Source organism: Petromyzon marinus, unplaced genomic scaffold (assembly GCF_048934315.1).
Source record: "Petromyzon marinus isolate PM22_M1 ecotype Great Lakes invasive population unplaced genomic scaffold, UKy_Petmar_22M1.pri1.0 PM_G_Scaffold_176, whole genome shotgun sequence".
In the NCBI taxonomy this organism is placed as follows: Eukaryota; Metazoa; Chordata; class Hyperoartia; order Petromyzontiformes; family Petromyzontidae; genus Petromyzon; species Petromyzon marinus.
In genome coordinates, this window is record NW_027422735.1 from 5001 (window position 1) to 19310 (window position 14310).

The following is a 14310-nucleotide window of genomic DNA, read 5'->3' on the forward strand; positions in this document are numbered from 1 at the left end:
TGTGGTGGATCGTGGTGGTGGTGGTGTTTAGCTGGTGGCAGTGGTGGTAGCATTCTTGGTGGTGGTGGCGTTGTTGGTGGTGTTGTTGGTGGTGGTGGTGGCATTGGTGGTGGTGTTGCTGGTGGTGGTGGCATTGGTGGTGGTGTTGCTGGTGCATCATGGCGGTGGTGTTCAGTGGGTGTTAGCGGTGGTGGTGGTGGTGGTGGTGTCGTTCAGTGTGTGTTAGTGGTGTTGGTGGTGGTGTTCAGTTGGTGGTGGTGGTGTTGGTGGTGGTGTCGTTCAGTGGGTGGGTGTTAGCGGTGGTGGTGGTGGTGTCGTTCAGTGGGTGGTAGCGGTGGTGGTGTTGGTGGTGGTGTCGTTCAGTGGGTGTTAGCGGTGGTGGTGTCGTTCAGTGGGTGTTAGCGGTGTTGGTGTTGGTGGTGGTGTTGTTCAGTGGGTGTTAGCGGTGGTGGTGTTGGTGCTGGTGTCGTTTAGTGGGTGTTAGCGGTGTTGGTGTCGTTCAGTGGGTGTTAGCGGTGTTGGTGTTGGTGGTGGTGTCGTTCAGTGGGTGTTAGTGGTGGTGTTGGTGGTGGTGTCGTTCAGTGGGTGTTAGCGGTGGTGTTGGTAGTGGTGTCGTTCAGTGGGTGTTAGCGGTGGTGGTGTTGGTGGTGGTGTCGTTCAGTGGGTGTTAGCGGTGGTGGTGTTGGTGGTGGTGTCGTTCAGTGGGTGTTAGCGGTGGTGGTGGTGTTGGTGGTGTTGTCGTTCAGTGGGTGTTAGCGGTGGTGGTGTTGGTGTCGTTCAGTGGGTGTTAGCGGTGGTGGTGTCGTTCAGTGGGTGTTAGCGGTGGTGGTGTTGGTGGTGGTGTCGTTCAGTGGGTGTTAGCGGTGGTGGTGTTGGTGGTGGTGTCGTTCAGTGGGTGTTAGCGGTGGTGGTGGTGTTGGTGGTGTTGTTCAGTGTGTGTTAGCGGTGGTGGTGGTGGTGGTGTCGTTCAGTGGGTGTTAGCGGTGGTGGTGTTCGTGGTGGTGTTGTTCAGTGGGTGTTAGCGGTGGCGTCAGCGATGTGCTCCAGCTCGTCGAGGTACCGCTGTCTCAGCGACCCCAGGTACGAGGCCAGGCCGGCTCCGTCCAGCCGCGAGTGTCGCGCCGCCTGGCCCAGCCTCGTCGCGAGGCGGTGGACGGCCGCTCGGTGCAGCACGGGCGCGGAGTCGGCCTGACGCTCCATCTGGGGGGGGTCGCGGAGGGGTCACGGGCGGCGGGGGGTCACGGGCGGGTCTCGAGGGGGTCGCGGCGGGGGTGTCAGCGGGGGTCAGCGTCGTTACCCAGCTCTTGCCGCCGATCCGCGCCAGCAGCCCCGTGGCGTCGCGCAGCAGGGAGGGCGGCAGCGATGACAGCGTGGCCATTTCCAGACCTGGACGCGGGGCACGCGGGGGGGGAGGGGGAGGAGGAGAGGGAGGAGGAGGGGGGGGGGAAGGCGACGGCTTCTTCTTCACGATGTTTGAGGCGCCGGCGGCCTCGGCAGGGCCATCCCCGCTCTGTGCCGCGATGCGTTTTTCCGGGCCGAGGGGTTTCCCCCCTCCCACTACCGGGACCTCGTGGAAATGCTCGGCAAATCTGAAAACCTGTTCCCTGGGGATCGGAGATCGGGTCACCGTTCTTTCCCCCAATGATGGTAATCGGTTGTGGCGCCGCAGGTTACTTTCTTGATGGGAGTTAAATAGAGATTTGTGATCGCGGGCCACTGATGCAGACTCCATCTCCTCGGCAACCCGCGACCGCCACCCATCCTTGCGGCGCCTCGCGGCTCTCCGAACCTCCGAGCGAGGGCTGCGGTAAGCCTCCTCATTCTCCGACGTGGGATTCTGTAGCCGATGACAGTGGGCCTGTCGCCATCCTGAACACCTCCTCTTGTCAGCCAGGGTCTCTGGGGAGGTCTGGACCGCGTACCCAAAGCAGCCATTTCAGCTGCATGAGTCACAGTCCTAAACCTCGCCCATTTACCCTCGACATCAGGAGGAGTGGGGGACGATGCCAATCCCAGCCGGCAGAGCATGCCACTAAGGGTTTGAATGGGGTCCTGGATGTACACCCACCACCGGAGTGAAAGAATTGCAGGTGCATCTTACAGATTACAAGTCGATGGTCAGTGGGCAGATCAGCTCCACGGTAGGTCCTGGTGTCAAGGACATGGGCTCGCATCCGCTGGTCCGTCACTATGTAGTCCAGCAGATGTTCTTGCTTGGACCCGGCATGCATCCATGATGTTGTGTGGATGCGGCGATGCCGGAACAGCGTGTTGGTATTTACAAGCCCATGGGCTGCACAAAAATGTAGCAGCCTCCTGCCGTTGTTATTGAGCTGGTCTGGCCCATGCCTTCCAATCACTCCAGACCAGGTGCATCATGACCAACTCGGGCATTCACCCAACAAGATGACTATCCCGAGGGGCCACTTTAGCTCGCACCTGTGACAGGAGGTCATAGAAGGCATCTGACTCATCGGCCTTGCCTGGATCCCTCCACGGATGTTCGTCTTCGGTGGGGGCATAAGTAACCACGACCACCACTCCTCACCTCCGGTTGTTGGGAAGGCGAGCCCAAAGTAGCCTGGAGCTTACAGCTTCCCACACCTCACCGCCACGCTCCCACGCCCCCTTCATTCTTTTGTTTAGAAGAAGAGCCACTCCCTGTTGTTTGGCAGTCTCCTGCCGTGAGAAGAGGACTGTTCACCCCTCATGGTGGTAGGAGCCAGAGCCGGTCCACCGGACCTCCTGAATACCAGAGATCCAGGCGGTACCGGTCCAGCTCCCGACAGAGGAGTGGCAGCCTCTCCTCCGCAGTGAGCGTTCGAACATTCCACGTGGCCACCCGTAGTGGTTTTTCGTTGTTTCTGGAGGAGCCCCGAGGGTAGATATTCAGTCTTCTGGCTCCGCCAAATGGGGTTTGGTCAGGAGACGTCATAGACGCCTGTCCCCCCGGGGCCTCCGGCACAAGCTTATTAGTTACATATTTCAGTTTAACTCGTGGTTTCGTGGTAATTAATTGAAGGTGGAAGGGTTACCAGCCCCTCGCACCTGTCCAGAGCCCCCGTTTAGCCCCTGTGGTGGATGCATTTGCCATGAGGGGAGGAGCCAATCAAAATTGGATCTCGCCCCAAAGCACTGTCCACGACAGAGTTGCCCATCCGGCACCGCGAGGAGGTAGGGGGTTGTTTTGCCGGACCACACACACACACACACACGTACACACACACGTACACACACACACACGTACACACACACACGCGTAGTACCGTAGTGCGTGTCCGGCGTGTGCCCCTGCACCAGCTTGTACGTGCACGTCACACGTGGCACCGTCCGCGAGTCGTCGGCACCAGCGGCTTTACCGTCACGACGGCCGGCCCAGGGCAGCTGCTGCTGCTGCTGATTGCGCGACTCCACCAGGAAGTGGCTGTTGGAGACGTTGGGGTAGAGGGTGGAGAGGTGGCTCAGCTCCAGGTGGTGGGTGGCGAAGATGGTGAACGTCTGGGGGAGGGGGGGGAGACACACAGGGGTGGTGAGGGTGGTGAGGGTGGTGAGTGGTGAGTGTGAGTGGTGAGTGTGGTGAGTGTGAGTGGTGAGTGTTTGTGGTGAGTGTGAGTGGTCACCACCTTGCGCTGCAGGAGACACTCACAGACCGAGTGACAGATCCCCAGGGCCTCGTGGACCCCGGTGCCCCTCCCGAGCTCGTCGATGATCACCAGAGAGCGGTCGGTGGCTGTGCGAACTATGTAGTTCACCTGGGGTCATGGGGGTCACCGGGGGTCACCCACCCACTCACCCACCTACACACCCACCCACTCACCAACTCACTCACTCACTCACCCACCCACTCACACACCCAATCACCAACCCAATCACCCACCTACCCAACCACTCACCCACCCACTCACCCACCCACTCACACATCCACTCACCCACCCACTCACACACCCACTCACCAACCCACTCACCCACCTACCCAACCACTCACCCACCCACTCACCAACCCACTCACACACTCACCCACCCACTCACACACTCACCCACCAACCCACTCACCAATCCACTCACCCACCCACCCACTCACCCACCCTCTCACTCCCCACCCACCTCTCTCATCTCGATGGTGAAGGTGGAGGAGAGTGGCTGGATGTCGTCGTCCACACCGATGCGAGTGAAGATCTGATCAGCGATCCTCACGCAGGCAAAGTCGGCTGGTACGAAACAACCTGAAGCAGTGGTAGCACCCAAACACTCACTCACTTACTTACTCACCTACTCACTCACTCACTCAAACACTCACTCACTTACTTACTCACCTACTCACTCACTCAAACACTCACTCATTTACTTACTCACCTACTCACTCACTCACCCAAACACTCACTCACTTACTTACTCACCTACTCACTCACTCAAACACTCACCTACTCACTTACTCACCTACTCAATCACCCACTCACTCACTTACTCACCCACTCACTCACCTACTCACTCAATCACCCACTCACTCACTCACCTACTCACTCACTCACCTACTCACTCACTCACCTACTCACTCACTCAAACACTCACCTACTCACTCACTCACCTACTCACTCACTCACTCACCCACTCACTCACTCACCCACTCACTCACCCACTCAATCACTCACCCACTTACTCACCCACTCAATCACTCACCCACTCACTCACCCACCCACTCAATCACTCACCCACTCACTCACCCACCCACCCACTCAATCACTCACTCACCCACTCACTCAAACAGTCACTCACCCACCCACTCACTCACTCACTCACTGACTCACCCACTCAATCACTCACCCACTCACTCACCAACTCACTGACTCACTCACCCAATCACTCACCCACTCACCCACTCACTCACTCACCAACTCACTCATTCACCAACTCACCCACCCACTCACCAACCAACTCACTCACCAACTCACCCACCCATTCACCAACTCACTCACCCACCGACTCACTCACTCACCAACTCACCCACCCACTCACCAACTCACTCACTCACCCACCCACTCACTCACTCACCAACTCACCCACCCACTCACCAACTCACTCACTCACCCACTCGCTCACTCACCAACTCACTCACCCACTCACCAACTCACTCACTCACTCACCCACCCACTCACTCACCAACTCACCCCCCCCCACCCACTCACCGATCTGTGCCATCACCTGGCAGAGTGCCACCTGTCTCAGCAGCGTGGACTTGCCGCTGTTGTTGGGCCCCGTGACAACGAGGAAGTTTGAGGCGTCCGACAGGAAGACGTCGTTAGGCACCAGCGGCCAGCCCAGCACCCGCTCCAGGATGGGGTGGCGAGCCCCCTTGAGGGCCAGCGTGTCAGAGAATTCCGGACGGACTGCAGCTCACCACAGACAGCGGGGGGGAGGTCACGGGGGGGAGGTCACGGAGGGGGAGGTCACGGGGGGGGAGGAGGTCACGGGGGGGGGAGGTCACAGGAGGGAGGTCACGGGAGCGGAGGTCACGGGGGGTGAAGGTCACGGCGGCGGAGGTCACGGGGGGAGGTCACGGGGGTGACGATCACGGGGGGAGGTCACGGGGGGTGAAGGCCACTCACTCACCCACCCACCCACTCACCCACTCACTCACTCACTCCCTCACTCACCCACTCACGCACTCAATCACCCACCCACTCACCCACTCACTCACCCACTCACTCACCCACCCACCGACTCACTCACCCACTCACCCACTCACTCCCTCACTCACTCACCCACCCACTCACTCACCCACTCACTCACCCACTCACTCATCCACCCACCCACCGACTCACTCACCCACTCACTCACCCACTCACTCCCTCACTCACTCACCCACCCACTCAGCCACCCACTCACCCACCCACCCACCCACTCACTCACCCACCCACTCACCCACCCACCCACCGCGTACCGGACTTGGTGAGCGTGGTGCGGTGAGCGAATGCCAGCAGCATGTCCACCATGGACACTGCGTCAGCAAGCTTGTAGAGACACACAATGTCCTCCCGGATCTCCGCAAACAGCTTGGACAACACCCTGGGCACGGAGACAGAGCGGGGGTCACCCTCCCCTCCCCAAAGGGTGTTGTGTAAAGAGTAGTGTACAGTAGTGTATAGTGTAGTGCATAGTGTAGTGTACAGTAGAGTATAGTGTAGTGTATAGTGTAGTGCATAGTGTAGTGTAGTAGTGTATAGTAATGTATAGTGTAGTGTACAGTAGTGTATAGTGTAGTGCATAGTGTAGTGTATAGTGTACAGTAGTGTATAGTGTAGTGTATAGTATATAGTGTACAGTAGTGTATAGTGTAGTGTATAGTGTAGTGCATTGTGTAGTGTATAGTGTACAGTAGTGCATAGTGTAGTGTATAGTGTAGTGTATAGTAGTGTATAATGTAGTGTATAGTGTAGTAGTGTATAGTGTAGTGTATAATGTAGTGTATAGTAGTGTATAGTGTAGTGTATAGTAGTGTATAGTGTAGTGCATAGTGTAATGTACAGTGTACAGTAGTGTATAGTGTAGTGTATAGTAGTATAGTGTAGTGTATAGTGTAGTGTATAGTAGTGTATAGTGTAGTGTATAGTAGTGTATAGTGTAGTGTATAGTAGTGCATAGTGTAGTGTATAGTGTAGTGTATAGTAGTGTATAGTGTAGTGTATAGTGTAGTGTATAGTGTAGTGTATAGTAGTGTATAGTGTAGTGTATAGTGTAGTGTATAGTGTAGTGTATAGTAGTGTAGTGTATAGTGTAGTGTATAGTAATGTATAGTGTAGGGTATAGTGTAGTGTATAGTAGTGTATAGTGTAGGGTATAGTATAGTGTATATTGTAGTGTATAGTAGTGTATAGTGTAGTGTATAGTGTAGTGTATAGTGTAGTGTATATTGTAGTGTATAGTGTAGTGTATAGTGTAGTGTATAGTGTAGTGTATATTGTGGTGTATAGTGTAGTGTATAGTGTAGTGTATAGTGTAGTGTATAGTAGTGTATAGTGTAGTGTATAGTGTAGTGTATAGTGTAGTGTATAGTGTAGTGTATAGTAGTGCAGGGCATAGCCAGGGGGTTCCTCTGCAACCCCCACAGGTAGACGGGGCAGTGAGTGGAGGAACAGATGGAGACTAGTCCACCACACTCTGCCTGGGGTAGGGGTGTTCTCTCACACGTTGGACATGAGGTAAATCTCCTCCACGGCCTCCTGGCTGCGGCAGTTCAGCCTCATGAGGTCCATGGTGGTGTAGCTGAGAAGGTTCCCACGTTTGCTCACCTGGTGAGTGAGGGGTGGTGAGTGGTGAGTGAGGGGTGGTGAGTGGTGAGTGAGGGGTGTGGTGAGTGGTGAGTGAGGGGTGGTGAGGGGTGGTGAGTGGTGAGTGAGGGGTGTGGTGAGTGGTGAGTGAGGGGTGGTGAGTGAGGGGTGGTGAGTGGTGAGTGAGGGGTGGTGAGTGGTGAGTGAGGGGTGGTGAGTGAGTGGTGAGTGAGGGGTGAGTGAGGGGTGAGTGAGTGGTGAGTGAGGGGTGGTGAGTGGTGAGTGAGTGGTGGTGAGTGGTGAGTGAGGGGTGGTGAGTGGTGAGTGAGGGTGGTGAGTGGTGAGTGAGGGGTGTGGTGAGTGGTGAGTGAGGGGTGGTGAGTGGTGAGTGAGGGGTGAGTGAGGGGTGAGTGAGTGGTGAGTGAGGGTGGTGAGTGGTGAGTGAGAGTGGTGAGTGGTGAGTGAGTGGTGGTGAGTGGTGAGTGAGGATGGTGAGTGGTGAGTGAGTGGTGGGGAGTGGTGAGTGAGGGTGGTGAGTGGTGAGTGAGGGTGGTGAGTGGTGAGTGAGAGTGGTGAGTGATGGGGTGAGTGGTGGTGAGTGGTGAGTGAGGGGTGGTGAGTGGTGAGTGAGGGGTGAGTGAGGGGTGGTGAGTGGTGAGTGAGTGGTGGTGAGTGAGTGGTGGTGAGTGGTGAGTGAGGGGTGGTGAGTGGTGAGTGAGTGGTGGTGAGTGAGTGGTGGTGAGTGGTGAGTGAGGGGTGGTGAGTGAGGGGTGGTGAGTGGTGAGTGAGGGGTGGTGAGTGGTGGTGAGTGAGGGGTGGTGAGTGGTGAGTGAGGGGTGGTGAGTGGTGAGTGAGGGTGGTGAGTGGTGAGTGAGGGGTGGTGAGGGGTGAGTGAGGGGTGTGGTGAGTGGTGCGCTGAGTGGTGAGTGAGGGGTGGTGAGTGAGGGGTGTGGTGAGTGGTGGGGTGAGGGGTGAGACTCACACATAGACACATAGACTCACGCATAGACACATAGACTCACACATAGACTCACACATAGACACATAGACTCACACATAGACTCATAGACTCACACGTAGACACACACATAGACACATAGACTCACACATAGACACATAGAATCACACATAGACACAGACTCACACGTAGACACATAGACTCACACATAGTTCACACATAGACACATAGACTCACACAAAGACACATAGACTCACAGATAGACACAGACTCACACATAGGCTCACACCTAGACACATAAACTCACACATAGACTCTGGGTCTATGAGTGGTGAGTCTGTGAGTGGTGAGTCTATGAGTGGTGAGTCTGTGAGTGGTGAGTCTGAGTCTCTGTGTGATGAGTCTATGCGTCTCTGCGTGGTGAGTCTATGGGTCTCTGTGTGGTGAGTCTATGGGTCTCTGTGTGGTGAGTCTGCGGGTCTCTATGTGATGAGTCTATGGGTCTCTGTGTGATGAGTCTATGGGTCTCTATGTGATGAGTCTATGGGTCTCTGTGTGAGTCTATGAGTCTCTGTGTGATGAGTCTGTGGGTCTCTGTGTGGTGAGTCTGTGAGTCTCTGTGTGATGAGTCTGTGAGTCTCTGTGCGATGAGTCTATGAGTCTGTGTGGTGAGTCTATGGGTCTCTGTGTGGTGAGTCTGTGGGTCTCTGTGCGATGAGTCTATGGGTCTCTGTGCGATGAGTCTATGAGTCTCTATGTGATGAGTCTATGAGTCTCTGTGTGGTGAGTCTGTGGGTCTCTGTGCGATGAGTCTATGGGTCTCTGTGCGATGAGTCTATGAGTCTGTGTGGTGAGTCTGTGAGTCTCTGTGTGATAAGTCTGTGAGTCTCTGTGCGATGAGTCTATGAGTCTGTGTGGTGAGTCTATGGGTCTCTGTGTGGTGAGTCTGTGGGTCTCTGTGCGATGAGTCTATGGGTCTCTGTGCGATGAGTCTATGAGTCTCTATGTGATGAGTCTATGAGTCTCTGTGTGGTGAGTCTGTGGGTCTCTGTGCGATGAGTCTATGGGTCTCTGTGCGATGAGTCTATGAGTCTGTGTGGTGAGTCTGTGAGTCTCTGTGTGATGAGTCTGTGAGTCTCTGTGCGTTGACCTTGATGAAGACCTCTGGCAGACGCTGTTCGGGCTGCAGGGAGTGAGCGGACGTCTGGATGTAAAAGCCACGCAGGGCGCTGTAGCTCATGGACATGGGCAGGTTGTGAATCTCGGAGAGCTGTTTGATGATCTCTGGGAGAGAGAGAAAATGGGCAGGTTGTGAATCACGGAGAGCTGTTTGATGATCTCTGGGAGAGAGAGAATGGGCAGGTTGTGAATCTCGGAGAGCTGTTTGATGATCTCTGGGAGAGAGAGAATGGGCAGGTTGTGAATCACGGAGAGCTGTTTGATGATCTCTGGGAGAGAATGGGCAGGTTCTGAATCTCAGAGAGCTGTGTAATGGTCTCTGGGAGGGAGAGAATGGGCAGGTTGTGAATCACGGAGAGCTGTTTGATGATCTCTGAGAGAGAGAGAATGGGCAGGTTGTGAATCTCGGAGAGCTGTTTGATGATCTCTGGGAGAGAGAGAATGGGCAGGTTGTGAATCTCGGAGAGCTGTTTGATGATCTCTGGGAGAGGGAGAATGGGCAGGTTGTGAATCACGGAGAGCTGTTTGATGATCTCTGGGAGAGAGAGAATGGGCAGGTTCTGAATCTCGGAGAGCTGTGTGATGGTCTCTGGGAGAGAGAATGGGCAGGTTGTGAATCACGGAGAGCTGTTTGATGATCTCTGAGAGAGAGAATGGGCAGGGGAGAGAGGGGGAAGAGTGGGGGAGAAAGGAGGAGAGGGGGGGGGGAGATGATGGTGGAACCCACGACCTCCTGCGTACCAGGCGAGGTACTTGACATCTCGCAGCCACCGTGATGATGACGATGATGAGAGAGACACGCAAACTCCAAACGTACAGCAGCAGGCGGTAGAGAGAGAGAGGAAGAGAGAGATACAAAGACGGCCGGGGAGGGCTACGGGTGGGTGAGCCGTGCCGTGCCTTCGATGCCTCCGACAGCCTCGGAGAGGATGCGCCGAGCGAGGTCCAGGAAGCCGTTGAGGCCGGGGCGCACGACGTGGCAGCGCCGTGTCCTGGCCGAGAGGAGGTTGCCCTTGCGGAAGGGCAAATCGTCGGTCAGCACCGTGCGCAGCTTGCCCAGGATCGCAGGGAACCTGGCACGGGGACAGCGGGGGAGGAGACGCGGTGGGGGTTGTGGTGTCGCCGCCGCCATCGACGCCGCCACCGTCGCCGACAACAACAACGACGACGACAACCGCCGTTCGCCACTAAGTGGCGATGACGTCACCACGACGCTTGTGCCAGGCCATGTGCACTTCAAGGCCACGTGAAGTGTTGAACGCACGCTGGCACGAAGGTCACGGGGCAGACCCAGGTGCCAGGGGGGGACTGACTGAGATGAGTGGCTGATGCACCACCTGTGCCCCCTACTGTGCCAACCCGCTGTGCTTTAGCCACCCGGCGCTCCGCTCGTTGTTGTGAGCGTCGCTCCTCCGCCCTCCGTTGTTGTTGGAGGGCGACTACCTCCAACTGCCCAGTAGCATCCTTCACGAGCCTCCTCCACTGAGTCCGATCTCGACACCGCTGGTACCAGTCATCGGCAAGTCCACTCAGCTCCACGTCCTCCTGTACCACGTCACTCCATCTTCTCTAGCCCCCTCGATCCGGCTGAACAAAAGCTGTTTCGGCATGTGATGGCTGGGCATGCGGGCTACATGGCCCAGCCAACGCAGTGTTGCCTGCCGGAGGAGCTCACCGATGGGACCTTGCCCAGATCTTTCAAGGATTTGTGAGCTCCTCACACAATCCAGCCAGGTTAAACCCAGGATGGATCGTAGACAGGCCAGCCTAAATGTTTCTAACCAGCAAAGATGTTCCCTTAGGGGGGTCCACGTTTCACAGGCATAGAGAAGGGAGGGAATGACTGTGGCCGAGAAGACCTGAAGCTTAGTGCGGAGCGACAGACCAGGTAGCTTCCACACAGCATTACGCAACCGATGAAAAGATAATGCCGCTTGACCGATTCCGAGTGCTGTTAAACCGGAGCCGGTCATGAGCACACTGCCCAGGTATGGGAAACTCTCCACTCTCCCCACAACTATCCCATCACCAATTGGAAGTTGTGGGGGTGGAGTGTCCGATGGCACAAAATACCCAGGCAAGTGCTTAGTTTCAGTGGGTAAGGCTCCACCTCTTAGTGGCAAGCTCCAGGTTCAGCAGCAGTGCCTCCAACTCCTCCTTTGAGTGAGCAGCAATTCCCAGATCATCGGCATACATTACATGGTTGAACAATCGGGAGCCATCCCTTGACCGCACCCGGGCATCGATCAGCCTCCCATTCTATCTGTACCAGATGGGAATTCCTCCGGTACAGCTACTGAAGACTTCACGAACTACGTGGTCAAAATAGATGTTTAATAATGTGGGAGCCAGAGGACATCCCTGCCGCACCCCAAGGTGTACAGGGAATGGCTCCGACTCCCGGCCACGTAGATTTGCCTGGGCCCGCTCACTATCATGAAGGTCCTTAATGATCATGAGCAGAGGGTCAGGGACTTCGAAAGCACGAAGAACAACCCAGAGCTCAGGCCTACTGATGGTGTCATAGGCCTTGGTCAGGTCAATAAAGCAGAGATGTAGGTCTTGTTGGAATTCCCTATACCTATACTGTAGCAGACGGACAGAAAATATGACATGTGCAGGAACGCCTTTTCCTGAAACCGCATTGGGGTTCCGCATGCCTCTTCTAAGCGTGCCTTGCACGGCGATGTTGAATAATCCTTGCCAGGACCTTTCCCGGCACACTGAGGAGTGAGATACCCCTGTAGTTGTTACAGTCTGTGCGGTCCCCCTTCTTAAAGAGGGGGACCACCAGGGCATTCTTCCAATCCTGCGGAACCCATCCAGTGGTCCAGACTTGTTATGATGTCATGTAGGACAGTTTGTGCACAAACGCCACCCTTCCTCAGCATTTTGCATGGGAGATCGTCTCTACCCGGTGCCTTTCCTGGTCTCAGACTCTGGATTGCCTTCAGTACTTCCTCAACAGATGGCACCTCAGCCAGCCACTCACAGGGGGTGACTTCTTCCAATATTTGAGGCACCGCAGCCTCAGTAGTGTCATCCCCACTTTGGCCCACGATGTTTTCCAGGTTGAGGGATTTTTCCTCCCCCAGGACCTCACAGAAATGCTCAGCAAATATGCAAACCTGTTCCTCGGGGTCGGAGATTTGGTCACTGTTCTTTCCCCTAATGATGGTAATAGGTGTGGCGCTGCAGGTTATATTTTTTTATGGAGTTAAAGAGCGATTTGTGATCGCGGGCCATTGAGGCAGACTCCATCTCCTCAGCAACCCGCGACCACCACCCATCCTTGCAGCACCTCACGGCTCTCCATACCTCCGAGCAAAGGTTACGGTAAGCCTCCTCATTCTCCGACGCGGGATGCTGTAGGCTATGAGAGTGGGCCTGTCGCTTTTTCTCAGCCAGCCTGAGCACCTCCACTGTCAGCCAAGGTCTCTGGGGAGGTCTGGACCGTGTACCCAAAGCAGCCATTGCAGCTGCATGAGCCACAGTCCTAAATCTCGCCCATTGTCCCTCGACATTAGGAGGAGTGGGGGACGATGCCAACCCCAGCCACACTGAGACCAGGCCACTATGGGTTTAAATGGGGTCCTGGGTGTACACCCACCACCGGAGTGGAAGAATGGCAGGCGCATCTTACAGATGACTAGTCGATGGTCAGTGGGCAGATCAGTACCACGGTAGGTCCTGGTGTCAAGGACATGGGCCCGCATTCGCTGTTCCGTCACTATGACATCCAGTAGATGGCCTTGCTTAGACCCGGCATGCATCCATGATGTTGTGTGGATGCGCCGATGCCGGAACAGCGTGTTGGTAATTATAAGCCCATGGGCTGCACACAAATCTAGCAACCTCCTGCCGTTGTTATTGAGCTGATCTGGCTCATGCCTTCCAATCACTCCAGACCAGGTGTCAGCATCATGACCAACTCGGGCATTGAAGTCACCCAACAAGATGACTCTATCCCGAGGGTCCACTTTAGCTAGCACCTGTGACAGGAGGTTATAGGAGGCATCTGACTTATGCCTGCATCCTTCCACGGATGTTCATCTTCGGTGGGGGCATAACTAACCATGACCACCACTCCTCACCTCTGGTTGATGGGAAGGCGAGCCCAAAAAGTAGCCTGGGGCTTACAGCTTCCCACACCTCACCACCACGCTCCCACGCCCCCTTCATTCTTTTGTTTAGAAGAAGAGCCACTCCCTGTTGTTTGGTAGTCTCCTCCCCTGAGTAGAAGACTGTCCACCCCTCACGGTGGCAGGAGCCAGAGCCGGTCCACCGGACCTCCTGATTACCACAGAGATCCAGGCGGTACCGGTCCAGCTCCCGACAGAGAAGTGGCAACCTCTCCTCCGCAGTGAGCATTCGAACATTCTACGAGGCCATCCGTAGTGGCTTTTCGTTGTTAAAGGAGGAGCCCCGAGGGGAAGGATTCAGTCTCCTGGCTCCGCCAAATGGGGTTTGGCCAGGAGACGTCATAAATGCCTATCCCCCCGGGGCCTCCGGCACAAGCTTATTAATTACATTTTTCATTCATGGTTTGGTGATAATTAATTTAACGTAGATGGGTTACCAGCCCCTCGCACCCATGCAGAGCCCCCAATTGGCTGCTGTGGTGGCTACAAACGTCATTAAGGGAAAAGCCAAAAATCTAAATAGGCCCTCCCCCCATGGCACTGCCCACCACAGCGTTGCCATCCGGTACCAACGAGGAGGTAGGGGGTTGTTTTTGCCACCGTCACAACCCTCACCATCACCACCATCACCCTCACCACCGTCACCACCATCACCACCATCACCACCACCACCCACACCACCACCCCCACTACCACCACCACCACCACCACTACCACCGTCACCACCATCACCCCCACCACCACCCACACCTCCACCCCCACCACC

General features: G+C 55.6%; 1 protein-coding gene across 1 annotated transcript in view; it reads right to left on the minus strand.

Moving 5' to 3' along the window:
- The window catches only part of LOC142911269 (mutS protein homolog 4-like), a 28762-nt gene that overhangs the window by 386 nt on the left and 14066 nt on the right, over positions 1-14310 (minus strand). Inside the window, exons 12-21 of the mRNA XM_076060312.1 lie at positions 10298-10475; positions 9374-9502; positions 7183-7286; positions 5939-6063; positions 5184-5384; positions 4105-4223; positions 3624-3752; positions 3267-3498; positions 1298-1386; positions 1-1200 (exon numbers count right to left, since the gene is read on the minus strand). The exon at positions 1-1200 is cut by the window's left edge and continues 386 nt beyond it. Coding sequence (XP_075916427.1) covers positions 1009-1200; positions 1298-1386; positions 3267-3498; positions 3624-3752; positions 4105-4223; positions 5184-5384; positions 5939-6063; positions 7183-7286; positions 9374-9502; positions 10298-10475 — 1498 coding nt within the window. The 3' untranslated portion in view covers positions 1-1008. The remainder of the gene's footprint in view (positions 1201-1297; positions 1387-3266; positions 3499-3623; positions 3753-4104; positions 4224-5183; positions 5385-5938; positions 6064-7182; positions 7287-9373; positions 9503-10297; positions 10476-14310) is intronic.